This window comes from Orcinus orca, chromosome 9, assembly GCF_937001465.1.
Source record: "Orcinus orca chromosome 9, mOrcOrc1.1, whole genome shotgun sequence".
In the NCBI taxonomy this organism is placed as follows: domain Eukaryota; kingdom Metazoa; phylum Chordata; class Mammalia; order Artiodactyla; family Delphinidae; genus Orcinus; species Orcinus orca.
Genome location: NC_064567.1, coordinates 11,768,785 through 11,787,990, shown reverse-complemented (window position 1 = coordinate 11,787,990; position 19,206 = coordinate 11,768,785). Strand labels below are relative to the sequence as shown.

The following is a 19,206-nucleotide window of genomic DNA, read 5'->3' as shown; positions in this document are numbered from 1 at the left end:
AAGATTTGAGCTCAGGCAATCTTGCCTACTTATTTGGTTGGAAACACTGGTGGAGGAGTGGGTTTGGTGAGGAAGATAAGCTGCTCAGTTTGGGACATGCTGAGTTCCAGGTGTCTGTAAACTATCCAGGTAGAGTCTGTAAACTATCCAGGTAGAGTTGTCTAACAGATCGGCATCCAAGCTGTTCATGCCTGCAGCTCAGGAGACAGATCTAAAGTGAAGGTATGAAGTCAGGAATCATGAATGTGTGTGTGTCAATACCATCTACGGAGGCAGCTGGAACTTCCCAGGTGGTGAGGAAAACAGAGAGCCTTGTGGACCAAAAATATTTAAGGGATGGATAGGAGAGAAGCAGGCAAAGTAGGAGGCGTACGTGGCACTAGGCATGTGCTGGGAAGGGGTGAGTGGTCCACTAGCACCTGCACGCTACAGAGTTTGCGCAAGACTCGGATTGCTCAGTGGGGTTAGCTACAGGTAGATTACCTTGATGAGATCGCTAGCGGAGAGGCAAGGTCAGATCACAATGGGGTGAGGACTCAGTGTGAGGTCAGCAGACAACAGACTCTTCTCTTAAGAAGTTTGGCCCCGAAGAGGGAGTAAAAAGATAGGGCAGGACCTGAAACGAGAAATGGGAGTTGAGGGAGGGCGATTGCAATGTCTTTGCAGGTGGGAAAGAGCAGAGCATGGTTATTTGCTGACTAGCATCGCTAGGGGAGCGAGAGAGAGGCTGAAGACACAAGAACGAGAGGAGTTACAGGACACAGTGACAGACAGAGCTGCCTGAAGAGACAGAAAACTGCGTCTGGAACACAGATGGGAGTTTAGCTTTATACAGGAGAAGGAGAACTTCCACTGTGAAAGAAGATCAGAGGAGTCATGCTGAGCACGCTTAGAAACCATACAACCTGTGTGTGTGTGTGTGTGCGTTTGTGTGTGTGCGTATGTGTGTGCGTGCGCGTGTGTGCGCATGTATGTGTGTGCGCGTGTGCGTCTGTGTGTGCGCGTGCGTGTGCGTGTGCGCGTGTGTGTGTGCGTGTGTGCATATGTGTGTGTGATCCCTCACCGTTCTGCACTCATTTGTGCCTTGCGTGAGTGTCTGGATGAACCTGTCTGTGGTGTTGCAAATCCCACTTACCTTTTTGCTGTTCCAGACCACAGTCCTCTTAAGAGTCGTTACGGCATTGTGGTCAGGGTGATGACGGGGCTGGGACAAGAAGGGCTGGAGGCCAAAGCGAGGCTGTAATGGATACCCTGGACACCTAGTTTCCAACTTCCTTCCTGGAAAGCGTTGGCCCGGGCTCTATTATTGCTGTCTACCCCACAGGTCAGCACAGGGACAAACGGAGATGGGGGTGGAGGATGGCTGTTGCAGGAAACGTGGTTGGGAGCCTGTTACCTCCAGAGGCAAGGATGAACAGCTGCTAACAGACAACCAGAGGCACAGGCCAGGGATGGTCTCGTAAAACAAATGATGGGGCCATCCAAGCATGGAAAGGAATAATTTACCTCACATATTTAAAAACACACCAGGATGCAAATGAGATACAAACACTTCAGACTCCAAGTCTCAAAAAACAAGGATAAGACAACCCAAAAATAACAACCAAAAAACCCCCAAAACAATTCAAAAATGGACAAAGGACAATAGACATTTCTCCAAGAAAGAAGATACGCAAATGGCCAATAGGCACACGAAAAGATGTTCAATGTTGTTAGTCGCCAGGGAAATGCAAATTAAAACCACAATGAGATACCACTTCCTAACCAAAAGGATGGTTATTATCAAAGAAACAGAAAGTAACGTGTTGGTGAAGATGTGGAGAAACCGGAACCCTGTGCCTTGCCTGAGGAGACATACAACAGTACAACTGCTGTGGGAAACAGTACGGCAGTTCCTCAAAAAAATTAAACGTAGACTTGCCATAAGATCTAGCCATCTGCTTCTAGTCATATACCCAAAGAAACTGAAAGCAGGAACTTGAACAGATACTTGTATACCAATGTTCATAGCAGCATTACAACAGCCAGAGGTGGAAGCAACCCAATCGTCCATCAGTGGATGAATGGACAAACACAACGTGGAATATACATACAATGAAATGTTATTTGACCTTTAAAAGGAATGAAATTCTAACTCATGCTACAGCATGGATGAATCTTGAAAACATTATGCTACATCAAATAAGCCAGGTACAGTAGGACGAATATTGGAGGATTCCACTTATATAAGGTAACTAGAGTAGTTAACTTCATAGACAGAAAGTAGAATATTGGTTATCAGGCACCATGGGGAGGGGATAATGGGGTGTTAATGTTTAATGGGTACAAGAGTTTCAGTTTAAAAAATTCCCTGGATGAACAGTGGTGATGGTTGCCCAACAATGTGAATGTACTTAATGCCACTGAATGGTACACCTAAAAATAGTTAAAATAGTAAATTTTATGTTATGTATATCACAGTGCATTTTTTTAAAATAAAGGAAGGATAAAGAGCCTTTTTTCTTGCAGCTTTCTCGTTGGCGTTTGGTTGGTAGGTGGGGAGAGAGTCCTACGGGGTACGAGAAGAGGCGAGAGGCTACAACCTCAATGCCATGCCTGGCTCTTCCCACATGAAGCCCTGTGGAACCAGGGAGGATTCATAGCTTACAATCTAGGGCCTCATGGGGTGGAAAGGAAGATGACCCAGTCATTGGCCTAGCGCCCCTACCTCATGTCTTCAGTTGCCAAGTCTAACTCTGCTTGAAAAGATACCCCCTTTTCCCAAGATGTGGGACTTCCAAGAAGACAGAAGATATGTGGGGCCCTTTGCTCATCCCTAGATGCTGATGTGAAGGGCAAGGCATGGATGGCCTTTAAGAATTATTCTGTCCACTCTCCCAGGATTAATGGGCATGAAGGTCAGATGCCTGCATAGGCAGTGTCTCTCTCTCTGCCCGCCCCCCACCCCAGGCCTACCTGGAGTCGGGAGGAGAGTAACAGGGGTCCTAATCATATGTGATAGACACTTTCCTCTCCATCCCCCTCCCCAAGGTCCAGTCCAAGATTCAAGTGTCCCAGGGTGTTGCGACGAATGATCTCCCAGCCTCGGTGACTGCTGCTGCTTCGAGATGTGGTCCGGGACAGGGAGGGAGTCGGGAGGGCCAGGGAGGCCCTGGCTAGAATCCCACTTTCAACCACAGAGGGCTGTTTCTCAGAAAGATGCTCATGTTCTTCCTCCTTGTCTGAGCCCTTGAAGGCTTCCACATAGCGACGTACTCGCAAAGCATTCTGGTCTTGGTTGGTCTCCACTCTGAGGAGGGGAAAGGGGAGAGGACTCAGCTGAGCTGGGGAGAGATGGGCCATGGGGAGAAGCGGAAGTGAGCGGGGCACAGCCGGGAAACAGGAGTGAGAGGAAAGGGGGAGGAAGTTAGCAGCGTTGAAGCCAGAAGACCCTCTAGGATCAAATGAAGGCAAGTAGAGGGAGATGGAGGATAACTAGCAGAGAGACCCAAAAGGCTGTGCATTCAGGATCTGGAGGGTAGTAGGGCTTGTGCGGGCATGTGATGGTGGGGGGAATGTGGGTGAGTATGAAAGAGAAAGAGCCAATTAAAAGATAAGCGTGTCGTCAGGATGAGAAGATGCCATTCAGGAAATAAATGAGAGAGGAGAGCCAGGTCAGGAGATGAAGGTAGAGTACGAAGGAGCAGGTTAGTTTCAAGGCTAGACTAGAAGCTTCAAGAAGGTACTAGAAGTGGGCGTCAGGTGGAAACAAGACTAGACCAAGTTGGGTAACCCATGCCCACATTCGAGCACGGACTCATATTCTTAGCCATTCACATTACTGCCCTTATGTACTCATAGCCTGGCATCAGCTCCCAGCATTCTTTGCACCCCTCCACTTCAGCTCCACCCACCTCCCCCAAACAGGCTAACACAGTCTCGCTTTACAGAGTGATGACACCTCCTTTGGGTCCAATTTGGGATCTCAAGAATGGAGAGGAGGGTCATAAATGTGGAACCGGTCACCCTTGTTCCCACGGCCTCACACTGGTTGACAGTTCACACGTCTACATTGTCACTCACCGCAGGAACCAGCGGTCCCCCAGCCCGTACTTGTACCCACAGACGCCAGAGCGAGGCCACAGGGTGCGAGGCATCTTCCTCTCCAGCATCACCGTGGTGGCCACGACCTAGGAGGAACCAAGAGATAAAGGAAGAACTCAGAAAGAGCCATGAGGTTCAGAGAACCCTGAGGCTACTGACAGAGGGAACCAAAAGGAACCTGTGGGATGAGGACACCAGAGATCAGTGGAGGTGACAGCCACCTACCCATCCCCTAGCCTGTGGGAGGTACCATGCTACCTGCCTTACTCATCACCCGCTATAAAAGCAGAGGATATTTTATGAGTGCTTTGAATAAAACAGTGACCCCTGCTTTACTATTCAGATTCTTGGAAAATCAGTCACTCCAAACTAATCTCATTTCCTTTTTCATATGAAAGCCATAAACCAATTATCTTGATTTAAATAATATGATTAAACAGAATCTCTATGATCTTGGGGATGAAATGCTGCTGCTGATGTTCAGGGAATTTGCAGCAAATTCAATAAATACCCACATGCTAAGAAGGAAAAGGGTACGTGAATGACTCCAAACTGGGCAGGGAAAATTCTAGTGGCATGTCACATGTTCTGTCCTTTGCCCAGCCCTCATTAATTACCTAGGTGAAACATAGAAGACAAGCTTATCAAATATGTCTGAGACACAAAACTGGGAGGGATACGTAATATACAAGATGACAAAGCAATATAAAAATGATCTCACCAGACTGGAATGCTGGTCAAAGACCACTAACATGAAATTTAACTAAATCAAATGTAAGGTCCTACATATATGTATAAGACTAAAGTATCATTCGAAAAGACACATGCACCCCGATGTTCACTGCAGCACTATTTACAAAAGCCAGGACATGGAAGCAACCTAAATGCCCGTCAACAGAGGAATGGATAAAGAAGATGTGGTACATATATACAATGGACTATTACTCAGGCATAAAAAAGAACAAAATAACGCCATTTGCAGCAACATGGATGGACCAAGAGATTGTCATACTGAGTGAAGTAAGTCAGACAGAGAAAGACAAATATCACATGATATCGCTCATATGCGGAATCTAAAAAAAGGGGTACAAATGAACTTATTTACATAACAGAAGTAGAGTCATGGATGTAGAAAACAAACTTGTGGGGATAAGCAGATAAGGCAGGGAGGGAGATTGGGATTGACATATACACACTACTATGTATAAAAATAGATAACTAATAAGAACCTGCCGTATAGCACAGGGAACTCTACTCAATGCTCTGGAATGGCCTATATGGGAAAAGAATCTAAAAAGAAAAAGGACGGATATATGTATATGTATAGCTGATTCACTCTGCTGTACATCTGAAGCTGACAACATTGTAAATCAACTATACGCCAATAAAAATTTTTTTAAAGAAAGACTGAAATGTCTGTGTTAAGTACAGGAAAAACGATAAAGGAGCTTAGCTAAGTCAGTCATGTAACAAAGATGCGGGGGTTCTAGTTGACCATAAGCCTAGTAAGAACCCATTGCATATTTTCCAAAAGACCTGCCGCCGTTTCAGGTGCTATTTACAGTACAGTGTCCAAAGCAAGGACAGGCATGGCCCCTCCTCACGCTGCATTCCTCCAATCATATCAGGGCCATTCCAGCTTTGAAAGGCCCAGGATACAGGAGGTCTGAACAGAGGGTCAGTCAGGATGGACTGGGCTCAGGAAGCTTGATTCATTGAAAGAGCTAGGAATCCTTAAAGCAGCTCAATTCCCCACTTTGTCTTCTTCCGCCCCGTCTTTCTCGGCACTCCACACTTCTCTCGGCCTTCTCTCTGTTTCTTAGCTGCGCTGAGTTCCCTCCAACCTCAGGATTTTCTCTTTTCTTTTCTTTTTTTTTTTTTCCTTTTTTTTTTCTTTTCTTTTTTAAAGATATGACTTCTTTATTTTTAATATAGGAATTTATTTAATTAATTTATTTATTTTTGGCTGCACTGGGTCTTCGTTGCTGCGTGCGGGCTTTCTCTAGTTGCGGCGAGCAGGGGCTACCCTTTGTTGCGGTGCGTGGGCTTCTCATTGTGGTGGCTTCTCTTGTTGTGGAGCACGGGCTCTGGGCACGCGGGCTCAGTAGTTGTGGCTCGCGGGCTCTAAAGCACAGGCTCAGTAGTTGTGGCGCACGGGCTTAGTTGCTCCGTGGCATGTGGGATCTTCTCGGACCAGGGCTCGAACCCGCGTCCCCTGCATTGGCAGGACGATTCCTAACCACTGTGCCACCAGGCAAGTCCCCAACCTCAGGATTTTCAATCATTCTATTCCCTCTCCCTGCACAGCGCTTTTTCTTTATCTTGAAAAGGACATTTATTGTTCTTCTTGTGCCATCATTCAGCACCCCCCGCCACCTTCTGGTAAGAGAACCCAGTTTTCATTTAGAGAATCACTCCTTCTCTACTCTGAGTCCATCAGTTAGAGTAGACTGGACTTCACACAGCCCTGGTTAATTAGTCTATTCTCCCCCAAACTCCACCACCACCACCACCACCACCACCTGCGCCTATGATCAAACTTGTTGCAATGAGATGGGTTCGGGCGGCAGGGGGAGATGCTCTTTTAAAAGCTACAGGTCCACAGCATCGGGAGACACACAGAATACGATAAGAATGGGCCCTTGGAATTTGGAACACAGTGCACCTGCTCATTCCTTTGTAAGTTTAGAGCTTCTCTCAGCTATCTCACCAACATGATGCAAGAGACTGACTTAAAAGAGGACAAAAGAGAGAACAGAAGCTGAAGTATAAAATGGAGATCCAGACTCTGGCCAGCCATGTCTAAAGCTGATTTAATTCCTTAAACTTTCCAGTTATGAGGCTCAACACACCCTCTTCCCACTGCCCAATTTTTTTTAAGTCTATTTGAGTTTGGTTTTCTGTCCCTGTAGCCAAGAGTCCCAATGGATGCAAATCCTAACCTCCATCCCTTCCCCTCATTCTTCTTAATTGACTAATTATTACCCACGTTTAGGGGCTCATCTTAAATGTCACTCCATCAGGAAAGCATTTCCTAACTTTCCAGTCAAACTCCTCTGTTGCCTCCTGTTTTTAGCATCTTCACGTCTCTATGACACGTTTGCTATTCTAATTGTACAGTTTTCTGTGAAGTCATTCATTTAATGTTTGTCTGCCCAGCCAGATGGTAAGCTCCATGAGGGCACAGACTACATCATCATGCCTGCGTCCCCAGATCCTAGACATTTTCCAACACAAAACAGGCTCTAAATAATTACTGCTAATGAATGGAAAGTCTGAGGGCATACATGATGACTGTCTTCAAATATCTGAATGGTGCTCCTATGGGAGAGTGTATTCCGCATTATACAAGAAGAAAAAACTTGGGCCAAAGAGTGGAATTACAGAAAGATAGGTTTCAGCTCAATGCAATATGGAATTTTCTAATAACAAAAACTTTTGAAATATAAAAAAGCTCTCTCCTTCCAACCTCTACCCAAATCCACATGATAATAAGATCCTCATCATCATTAAAGAAGATACTGAATGATCCTCTGACCAATAAATGAGTATATGTTGGGTAGGAGCTCAACTAGGGGACCACTAAAGGCACTTCCAACTCTAAGATTTTATTAGCCTATGATGATATAAGGAAAAGATTATGGAGAAACAGTTACAGAAGCAAATAGAAGATAAGGTCCAAGTTAAAAACTAGAACATATAAGAACAAAACAGTTTCTAGTTCCCACTGGATTCAAGGTTGGCTCCTGCATCTACCCTTCCTCTGTGCTCTTGGGTGTTGATCCTAACCCTATCCTACCATCCTACACTCTTTTAGATAAAAAAAGACTTTTGGCTAAAAGTCCCCTCCATCTATCCAAAAGTACCTCTGTTGAGGTGACAGCCCCACGGGGTTGTTCCGTGACTCTCCTAAGAGTCATCTACCGTGGCATATTCCACTTTGAGTTTTCTCTCCATCCCCTGCCCCTTAGAAAGACTAACACTAATAACAATAGCCAGGACACGGAAGCAACCTCAATGTCCATCAACGGAGGAATGGATAAAGAAGATGTGGTACATATATACAATGGAATATCACTCAGGCATAAAAAGAACAAAACAATGGCATTTGCAGCAACATGGATGAACCTAGAGATTGTCATACTGAGTGAAGTAAGTCAGACACAGAAAGACAAATATCATATGATATCACTTATATGTGGAATCTAAAAAAAGGGTACAAATGAACTTATCTACAAAACAGAAATAGAGTTACAGATGTAGAAAACAAACTTATGGTTACCAGGGGACAAGGGGGGGAGGGATAAATTGTAAGTATGGGATTGACATAAATACACTACTATATATAAAACAGATAACTAATAAGGACCTACTGTATAGCACAGGGAACTCTACTTGATACTCTGTAATGGCCTATATGGGAAAAGAATCTAAAAAAGAGTGGATATACAAGTATAACTGATTCAATATGCTGTACACCTGAAGCTGATACAACATTGTAAATCAACTATACTCTAATAAAATTAAAAAAAAAAAAAGACTAACCCTAATGAACTCACCTGGGCCCTCCAGAGCTCGTCCTGTTCATGGGCCACCCGCCAGTGTGTGTCGCCCATCATGGCAATGAACAGGTTGAGCATGAGCAGTGTGGCGATGATGGCAAAGGCAAAGTAGACGATGCTGAACATGTAGGGCAAGTTCACGTCGTAGTTGGCAGGCCCGTCGATGATGGTGAGGAAAAGCTCAAAGGTGCTGAATAGCGCCATGGGATAGTCATAGAATTGCCCCAAGTTGGATGGGTCCTCTGTCTGGAAAATGATAAAGAACGCTGCTCCGCCCACGAAGAGGGCATGGAGATCAGGAAATGGGGAGTTATCACAATAAGCACGGGCCTGGTCAGCATTCATTCTACCTCCAGTATATATCTCCATACATTTACACACAAGCACATATATGCACATAGGCACATAAATGTAGAATTACACATATAAGTCCCATTTTCCCTGTGGACCTGGCTAACCCTCAGATGTCCTATGACCAAGTTTATCATACCAGTAATACTCAGAATTTAGCAAATATCTATCTATTGATCGATCTATCAATATAGTATATGTCACCTAACTGGGTTTTACATTTTAGAACCAAATATTTAAAAGGCAAGTTGTTACAAGAATGCATGGAATCTCCAACAATTTTAAAGAACTGAGCACATGAAAGGGCTAAAAGAAAAGCACCTTTAAAAACAATCTCAGTATCCTCTAGATAACCAGCCATTGCTCTGAGATTTCCTGGGTGAGCTTGGACCATCATAAAAAAGCTTTCCCTGCTCAGCGTGTAGCCTACTGGATGGCACTGGGCATCCTGGAAACTCACTACAGCGTTAGAACCTCTAAAAGACCCATCTCTGTGTGGGGAATGGAACTATAAATAAGGTGACCCCAAGAGCAGAACTAGGGTCTATGACAAAGCATGGCTTTGCAACGACGAAGAAGAGATGGTTTAGGAGATCTACAGAAAACGACTCTGTTATAGCTCCTCATTTTGCATAAGTGTAGCTGCAGGTGGAGTAGAGGGTGGGGAGGAAGGGTGCATGAGGAACCCTCCAAACAGGCAGCCTATCAAAGTCTGACCCTCTCAGAGTTCAGATCTCGGTGTAGTTTTTCAGTGTACTGTTTCGTGGGAACCCCCATGAAGCAGGGGAATGCCTAGGACAGGCATGGCGTCCTCTGTACTGAAAGTCATTGTCCTTAGGGTTGTAGGTCTTCACGTGTCCTCAGGTGCATCCACCTGCCTTCTGGAGGTTCAGCTGCAGACATGGAGGACTGGGTGAGCCTTGCTGCCTTTTGTTCTTCCTTCCTCTTCCTTCCTTTCCCTAAGAACTGTCTTCCACTCATTCGTTTGTGCTCTCCCTCCCTCTGCTCTGTCTGCTCTGTTCCGGATGTTTCCTCTCCTCCTCTCTCTGGCACCCTCCCCCTGTGTCTTGGTCCGTGACTGGGTCCCCACTGGGCATTCTTCTCCCAGCCTCTCTTCACAGCTCTTCTGCTTTCCTTTCTCATTCTTCACAATCTCCAAACCCTTTTTCTGTACCTCCTTTTTCAAATTCCTTTCTTTTCTTTCAACTCTGACCACACATAGGGGAAAAAAGGGCACCGTACGTGTTAGTGAATGCTTTTCGTTTCTTCTTCTGAAGTGTAAACATAGTAGAGTTAAATACCAGACTTTTTGCCTACGGCACCTTTCACGACTGGCCAGTCTTTCTTGTTTAATATTCTTCTCTCTCCAAAGCCCTTTTTCTATCTCTCCTTTAAAGATCTTGCAGGGCAGTTAGTCAACATGAATGCTACTGGCCCAGAAATTCAGAGCCCATGAGTCTGCTCTCTAGGCCAACCTGAGTGACTCAGATCCAAAGAGTGCAAGTGTGTTTTTTGATTCACCTTCCACCAGGGGGAAAAAAGCAAAAGGGATTGCAAAGGAGAAATAACTGAGAGCAAGAGAGAACTTTCTGGAGAACTGAATCCGATGATCTGATGGAGGAGAGAGTGATGCTCTTACCTGAGGCAAATCCCACAATAACCACAGCCATCAGCCAGCAGAAACGCAACAGGTCTCCGAAAATCATCTACAGAAAACAGAGAGGGGAGGGAGGGTGGAGGGATCCTTTCTCCACCTGCCTCTCTGCAGCTACTGCTGATAGACTGGAAGTCACCGGAGTTCCACCACGTCCACTCCGAGCAGCATTTTCCTTTTTGCTCCCACTCCCTCCCTCTGTCTGGGAAACGTCCAATGTCTGAAGCCAGAGGAAACTCTGGGGAAAGCACTGACCTTCTGGATCATGATGGTGAAGGGACCCAGCATCTGGAATCCTCGAGCAAAGTACATAACACTGCACCAGCCCAGCACCAGGGCGAACGACATAGGCACCACCTCCCCGTTGGTGTTGGAAAGCCGCATCACCATGGTCACCAGCACCAGCGAGGCATAGGTGATGCTGGGGGGAGAGCAGAGAGGGGGGAAGTGAGAGGAGGGCTGGAAATACGCTAGGTCCCCTTCAGCATGGCACTGACTTACATGGGACCCAAACACTCAGGCTCAGTCTTCATACCTAAACACATACACCATCACACACACAAGCCCGCTAGAGAAAAATCCCTGGAAGTGAGGGTCCCAGAGAGGGACTGGGAGACCTGGGACATTTCTGGCAAGGGAAGGCAGGGGGCTGGAAGGAAGGACACTCACGTGATGACATGGAACGGCCCCCCGAGGACAGTCTGTCCAAAATAGCGAGAGAAACCAACCCTGAAGATATCCGGGATCTGGGAAAAGGCCAGGAAAACAAAACAAAACAATGATCGATATAGACTTCAGTTCAGTCTGAGGCCTCAGGTGGGTGGCCTCCGCCTGAGCACAGCTGCACCTCACCTCTAGGAACAGGATGATCACAGCCCCGAAGACCGTCATCAGCTCCCCCACCAGCCGGATTTTATCCTGCTGAGTCACATAGGCCTCCTGTGGTGAGAAATTCAGGATAAGAAGTGCTTTCTGGGGCTTCCCTGGTGGCGCAGTGGTTGAGAGTCCGCCTGCCGATTCAGGGGACGTGAGTTCATGCCCCGGTCCGGGAAGATCCCACATGCCGCGGAGCGGCTGGGCCCGTGAGCCATGGCCGCTGAGCCTGCGCGTCCGGAGCCTGTGCTCCGCAACGGGAGAGGCCATAACAGTGAGAGGCCCACGTACCGCAAAAAAAAAAAAAAAAAAAAAAGAAGTGCTTTCTGATGGTCTGAGAGTCAAGTCCTTTTGAGTAAGTGGTCTAACGCAGCTCAACTCTACCCAAGGTGAAGAAAAGCTCCCCTTACCAACACCATCAACACCCGCCCTGCCATTGCGGCTCAGGCTGTGACCAGGGCATCAAGTAACCAAGGCTTCATATGCATATGTTCCATATGCTAACAACTTGAGGAACCGCCTAGGAAGTCACCTCTTATATGTATGTTGTGAGCAGTTATTTATGATGATGTGTGTACTGAGGGGCTGAGGTCACATTTCACAGCATCAAGTTAAGAAGGCTAAACCAACAGGAAGAGGTGTTAGTGGTTTGGGCTGATTTCAGCTATGCTGAAAGGCCAGCTTTTCCAATCTCGTTGCGGTTGCCAGCAAGTAGAATATAAACACATCACAGAATTCAGGTTCCCGTATGGACCCAGCACCTGTTAGCTCCAGTGAAACCTTGAATCAGTCACTAAACTCCCTGAGCTTGGGGTTTCTCATCTGTAAAAGGGAAACTATAATGCTTACCTCCCAGGGTTATCGTGAAGACCAAATGAGATGTATTTGGATGTATTTTATAAACCACAGAGCGCCATAGATATATTCATTGTGGTCTTATTATGATTGGGCAATATAGCAAAGGGTTAAAGACAATATATGGATTTCAGTTCTGAGGAAGGGCCCTGCCTTATCCGGGACAGTAGGAGTAGAAGGTACAGTCCTAAGGTCAAGATGGAATAAAAACCACCCTCCTCTGCACATGTTACTTCACAGGAAAAGGCTTGCAATATTACCCAGAAACAGCAATAGAATTCTACAATAATGCTCCTTAACTTTTTTGAAGTTATGAGCCCATCTGAGAATATCATAAAGACCACAGATCCTCTTTCCAGGAAAACTGTGCTCATATATACGTAATTCTCACGTGAAACTATACAAACAATTTCAACCCATTCGAGTACCCCTTAGACTTTTGGGAACTCTATTCTCCACGGTCACATCTCTGAATTGTGCACCGAAGACAGGAGTTGAGAGTCCCTGAGGATGATCTAACCTGGGAAGGACGTGATCCCTCATTAAGCATGAGAAATGCTAATCATCTCTGTCCTGCCGATAAACTGGAACCTCTCAGCATCCTTCTGCAGGCTACTTCAGCAGTGTACACCCTGGTCCAGTGAGAGGCATAGCTTTTGAAACAGGAAGAGATGCTATGTAGCGGGAGGTGATCTATGGTATAAAGAAGGCACCCACGAAGCATCCTGTGGCCTCTCAGAGGGTGTGTGTCAGCTCAGAAGAAGCCAAGGATATAGTCTTTAGGGAAGAACAGGACCAGACTTACCAACAGGTGGTGGAAATGTTTCAGGTAGATCATATGGGACCAGGGAAGACCAGAAAAGGAGTTGGTGACTACGTATCTAGTAAACAATATGATCTAACAACCTGTGACTAGATATCAATTCCTTTGTTGTTGTTGTTTAAAGAACTGATGTTCTGTAAACTTCTCTGACGTTTATCTCTCTTGAGAAAGTGGCACATTTTATTTTATCATATAGTGGGACGTTTCCCTTTTGCCTTGCTTCCAAGGAAGCTCAGTGTTCTCTCTCTCTCTCTCTTTTTTTTTTTTACCCCCAGCTCAAACAACTATCTTTGCATCCCCTCTCCTCCATCCTAAAATTCAGATCATGGGTCTGGTGATCTTAATGTTCCTAGAGCATCGTCTTTCATTGTAAAACAGGCCAACTCCTTTTGAGAATCAGGTAGTAGTATAAATAATAAGTTCATTAACTATAGGAACAAAATAACATTAAATATAGAAATAAAATAACGGCATCTGTGCCATATATGTGTCTGTACAAAATTTTTAAACTTTAAAAAAGCTTTGGACCTTGGTTGCATACGTCTGGAAAACTGCTACCAACCTTTTTCCTTGTTTCAACTAAGAAGAAAAGGACTGCACTAGTTGGCCAGGAGAGTTGTGGGAACCACAGTGCCCCCTAGAGGAAAGCGAGAGAGTGGCATCAGCTTTCTCCCTCAGGAGACAAAAAGGCAAAATCCTAATGGAGAATACTGGGGACAGTTTTGGTTACCGTAATCTCCTTCTGGGGCTGCCCCTCACCAGCACCCCTTTGCTTGTTCAACGTGTTCCTTTGCGAGTAGGAGTTGCCCTGCTCAAGTTCACCAGTGAGTAACAGAGGTGTCCAGAGACCCCAGGCTTTTGCCTCTGCTCCACCTGGGATCTGACTGCCCTAAAGTAGCTAGCTGCCTCTGCCACTCTGTCCCCAAAGGTCCTCTATTTAAAAGCAGAATGCCGAGCGCCACAGTCTCTTGCGAGCCCCCTTCCTTGCTGCTCTCCAAGACACAGACCCTTTAGTAGGGTTTTATTTTTTTTTAATTGCTCTCTGGAAAACAAAAGGTAATATACATGGGCAAAAGTTGCAATGAAAATAATGGTAGTTCATACAATTCAGTAACAAAAACCCCCAAACAATCCGATTCAAAAATGGGCAGAGGACCTGAATATAGACATTTTTCCAAAGAAGACATACAAATGGCTGACAGGTATGGAAAAGGTACTTAATGTCACTAATCATCAGGGAAACGCAAATCAAAACCACAGTGAGATATCATCTCAGACCTATTAGGATGGCTATAATCAAAAAGACAAGAAATAACAAGTGTTGGCAAGGATGTAGAGAAAAAGGAATCACTGTACACTACTGGTGGGAATGTAAATTGGTGCACCCACTACAGAAAACAGAATAGAGGTTCCGCAAAAAATTAAAAATGGGACTACCACATGATCCAGCAATTCCACTTCTGGGTATACAGCCAAAGGAAATGAAAACAGAATCTGGAAGAGACACCTGCATTCCCATGTAAGTTGTAACATTAGTCACAATAGCAAAGATATGGGAACAACCTAAGTGTTCGTCAATGGATTATGGATAAAGAAGATGTGATATACATATATATACACACACATATATATAAAACGGAATATTATTCAGCCATGAGAAAAGAGGAAATCCTGTCATTTGTAACAATACAGATGGAGCTTGAGGGCATTATGCTAAGTGAAATAAGCCCATCAGATTAAGACAAATACCTCATGGTATCGCTTACAAGTGGAATCAAAAAAAAAAAAAGGCAAACTCTAGAAAAAGAGGGTAGAAAAGTGGTTGCCAGGGCATGGGGGTGTGGACAAAATAAGGAGAGATTGGTAAAAGGGTACAAAATTTCACCTATAAGACGACTAAGGTCTGAGGAGCTAATGGTAAAACAAGGTGACTGTAGTTAATTACACGGTATTATACAATTGAAATTTGCTAAGAGAGCAGAACTTATTCTCACCAAAAACAAAAAAGGTATATATGTGAGGTGATGGATGTGTTAATTAACTAGATAAGAATCCCTCCACAATTTATACGTGTATCAAATCACTGCGATGAACGCTTTAAACATCTTACAATTTCTTTTGTCAATTATACCTCATTAAAGCTGAAAAAATAACGATAGTAGTGGGCTTTTAAAACATTTTTCTTTTCTTTGATTTCAAGGGGAATTCTAGCGGTTCACACTCATATGTAATGTTGGCTCTCATTTGGAATAGATACTCTTTTCAAAGTTGAGAAAGAGTTTAGTGTTTTAAAAATGGACAGGGGCAGGCTTCCCTGGTGGTGCAGTGGTTAAGAATCCGCCTGCCAATGCAGGGGACATGGGTTCGAGCCCTGGTCCGGGAAGATCCCACATGCCGCAGAGCAACTAAGCCCGTGCGCCACAACTACTGAGCCTGCACTCTAAAGCCTGCGAGCCACAACTACTGAACCAGAGTGCTACAACTACGGAAGCCCGCACACCTAGAGCCCGTGCTCTGCAACGAGAAGCCACGGCGATGAGAAGCCCATGCACCGCAACAAAGAGTAGCCCCCGCTCGCCTCAACTAGAGAAATCCCGTGCACAGAAACAAAGACCCAATGCAGCCAAATAAATAAATAAAATAATAAAAAAATAAAATTAATAAAATTAAAATGGACAGGGGTATTGAATTTTAACAAATGACTTTCTAATGTCTGTTGAACTGATAATAAGAATGCCCTCTTCATCAACCACCCTTGCCCCTCTAGAATTAAACCCTAAACTCAAAGCGGTAATGAGTTTTTCTTTGAATTTTTTAGAAGTTTATTCTTTGGGGATTGTATTCAAGATTTCCTGTCTTCAGGGAGAGATTGATCTGCAGCTTTCTAGATTTGTGGTTCTTATGAAAAGGTTTCGTGATCAAGGGTATATTTAACAAAGTGAATGAACAGAGACACTCATTTTCAAGGTCCCGTTCATTTAGCCTCCCAGTTCTTTCAAATGCTGCCCTGGCCCTCAATCCATCGCACCACTGCCTTAATGCAAACTCACAGCACCCTGCATCCAATCCCCCCTCACCTCACTTTTGGACTAACCTTTCTCAAATGCAAACATCACCCCATGGCTTCTCTGTTTAATGCCTTTCCTAGTTCCACCATGTCTTTGGAATAAACATGAGGGGGAGATGGGAGCGATGGGTATTCTCTAAATCCTTATCAGAGTAGAAATTCGATAGCTGATGTCTAAATGTAATTAATGAATAGAGATAGAAGTGCATTATTCAGCAGTTGCAGAGGTGACAACAGGGGTGGAGAACTTAGAAGATGTAAACACTGGTTGCCTTCAGGAAGTAAGGCACGGGTGAGGCCGGCGAGCCAGCGCACTCTTGATCCTCATTATACCTGCCCTGCCGTTTGATTTTTAAATCATGGGCGTGTATTCTTTTACTCCGAAGTGCTCATAGTGAGATAGGAATAAAAGATAAGACTCAGACTACCAAGCGTGATGTACAGAACCCTTGCTGGTTGCACATGTGTTCTTTTACTTAGAAGTGTGCATTGTGAGATAAGAATAAAAAATAAGACTCAGACTACTGAGCATGACGTACAGAACCCTTGCTGGTCTGGCTCCTGCCCTAGGTCCCCGTGCTCTGTGTGAGCTCTGGCCACGTTGAATTATTGTTGTTAAGTCAGGTCTTCGTGTGGACTGTGACCTTTTCTTAGAATGCCTGCCTCCACCACATTTTTCTGGTTCACCCTCAACCTCAAGACCCAGGTCACAGCATTCCTCCTGGGTCTCCTTTCCTGCCCCTCCAAGGCCAGGTCAGGTGTCTCCCCTGCAGGATCACGGTGCCGGTCTCTGGTTACAGCCCTTCCCCAGCACACTGCAGTTGTCTGGACATTCCATGTCTCACCAGGAATCTTAGAGCTTCCTGAGAGCAGGGACCTCTAACTTCTTTTTTTGTCCACAATGCACACACAGCAGATGCTGCATTCATAAGAAAGGAAAGAAGGAAGGAGACGAGGGAGCAGGTGAACAGACAGGTGCACGCTGAGCATGATCTAAGAGTTGCGGAAGGGAGGTAAAAGGGAATCAGGAGGTGGGAGCCAGGAGGCAAATGGCGGAAAGGATGACAATGAAGTGGGCTTGTCTGGAATTTCCAGATTCCTAGCTCAAGGTTGCCTAAGCAGGCTCAGCTAATAATGCACTAAGAAAATACTCCCCTCAGCCCCTTTAAAAAATAAATGTCAGGGCTTCCCTGGTGGCGCAGTGGTTGAGAGTCTGCCTTCCGATGCAGGGGACACCGGTTCGTGACCCGGTCTGGGAGGATCCCCCATGCCGCGGAGCGGCTGGGCCCGTGAGCCATGGTCGCTGAGCCTGCGCGTCCGGAGCCTGTGCTCCGCAGTGGGAGAGGCCACAACAGTGAGAGGCCCGCGTACCGCAAAAATAAATCAATAAATGTCATTCAACAATGACTGGAATCCTTTACCTCTTTACATGGCTCAGGATTTTAAGAGTTGTCCACAGCCAGATCCCCTGCGGAGGAGGACAGGTCCTACTTTGCTGAGAATTGGCCAACAGAGTGTTTTCACTTACCAGCTGACTCAGCTCACTGTCTTGAAGGAAATGTCCAGAGAGGGGTGGGCCTAGCTGAGCCTGGGTACCACTGTGGGGAAGGGTGGGAAGCAAGTGTAACCACGAGGAAGGGGGAACGCACCGGAAACAATTGTCAAACCCCATCCTGGACCCTCTTTTTTCCCCAAGATTCTTACAGAGGAATTAAGCTCCCAGAAAGAGACCTGCTGGTTCCTCATGAAGAGTTACTCTCATCCTCTAAACTGCGCAGGGGCTCCTAACCAGGCCACCCATCAGAATCAGCTGGAAGCTTTGTTACAACACACGTGTCCATGCCAACCCTGAGGACTCTATTTCAATTCGTTTGGAGCAGGGACCCAGCATCTCCTTTTTTAGATGTAAATGCTTCTGGCTACATACCCCCACTTGAGAACCACTGGGCCCAAAAGAGAGCAAGATCTCCTGGTTTCCATCTAAGTCTACTTTCCAAGCGCTTATTCCATGTCCTAGCCCCTGTGTTGTCTCAGGAAGATGAACTTGGGAAAGGTCTGCTCGTTCCTGAGGAGTCTTTACCCATTCCCACAGAAGCAGGACGCACCCTATCCACCAAAAAGTTAATCACATCAAAACCGTGGCCTAGTGTCAGAACTAGAGCCCAGACAGTAGCTCAGGAGCTAGAGGTTGGAGACAATCCCAGATCCGGATCCCCACCCCTGCTCGTCAGCATTCCTTATCTTGGCAGGGAACTATCAGGTGTGCCCAGGTACAGGTGAGTGTGCCAGGCCCTGGCTAGCTCTCAAAGCCTGGAGACATGAGTTCCTCACGCAGTGAATCCTCCAAAGAAGAAGCCTGGAACTGAGCACATCACTCTGGAGGGAGAAATGCCTGGCTTCGTATTAAAGGTTCTGAGGTGACACAGACCAGAACCCCTACCTCAGCGCTGCCCTTACTAGCTGAGTGTCTTTACCGAAGTACTAAACCTCTCTTGACCTCAGAGTCACCATCTTTAAAATGGTAATAATAATTGTATTTACTTACTAAGGTATCTATGAGGATCAAATGGTGTTATGCTTTGTCATCTGAAATGTGGTCCACAGAATCACAATGTCAGCATCACCCAGCCGTGAGTCAGAAATGCAGAATCTCAGGGCCCACGCCAGCCTTATTCTTAGAATCTGCATTTTAATAAGATCTCAGAGGCACTGGTAAGTGCACATCAAGTGTGCAAAACGAACACCCAGTAGATGTTATTTTTATCTACCAGGCTCCCTGCTTCTCCTCACCTCTGTCTTGTCTTTACTTTGCCGTGCTTGTTCCAGAGTGAGTTGCTTAGGACCCCTGAGTAAAGCAGTAGAGAGTTGGAGATCAACTGGGTTTTCAAATAGCTGTAGTGCCTTGGACTGTCGAGAGCGTATGAGGAATTGTGATGTG

At 45.7% G+C, this 19,206-nt stretch overlaps 1 protein-coding gene across 1 annotated transcript in view; it reads right to left on the bottom strand.

Annotated features, from left to right (window-relative positions):
* Window positions 1-1,029: 1,029 nt before the first annotated feature.
* TRPV5 (transient receptor potential cation channel subfamily V member 5) overlaps window positions 1,030-19,206 on the bottom strand; it is a 28,609-nt gene continuing 10,432 nt past the window's right edge. The window contains exons 9-16 of the mRNA XM_049714734.1: window positions 11,503-11,589; window positions 11,320-11,396; window positions 10,906-11,071; window positions 10,636-10,702; window positions 8,643-8,911; window positions 4,063-4,169; window positions 2,956-3,289; window positions 1,030-2,415 (exon numbers count right to left, since the gene is read on the bottom strand). Coding sequence (XP_049570691.1) covers window positions 2,989-3,289; window positions 4,063-4,169; window positions 8,643-8,911; window positions 10,636-10,702; window positions 10,906-11,071; window positions 11,320-11,396; window positions 11,503-11,589 — 1,074 coding nt within the window. The 3' untranslated portion in view covers window positions 1,030-2,415; window positions 2,956-2,988. The remainder of the gene's footprint in view (window positions 2,416-2,955; window positions 3,290-4,062; window positions 4,170-8,642; window positions 8,912-10,635; window positions 10,703-10,905; window positions 11,072-11,319; window positions 11,397-11,502; window positions 11,590-19,206) is intronic.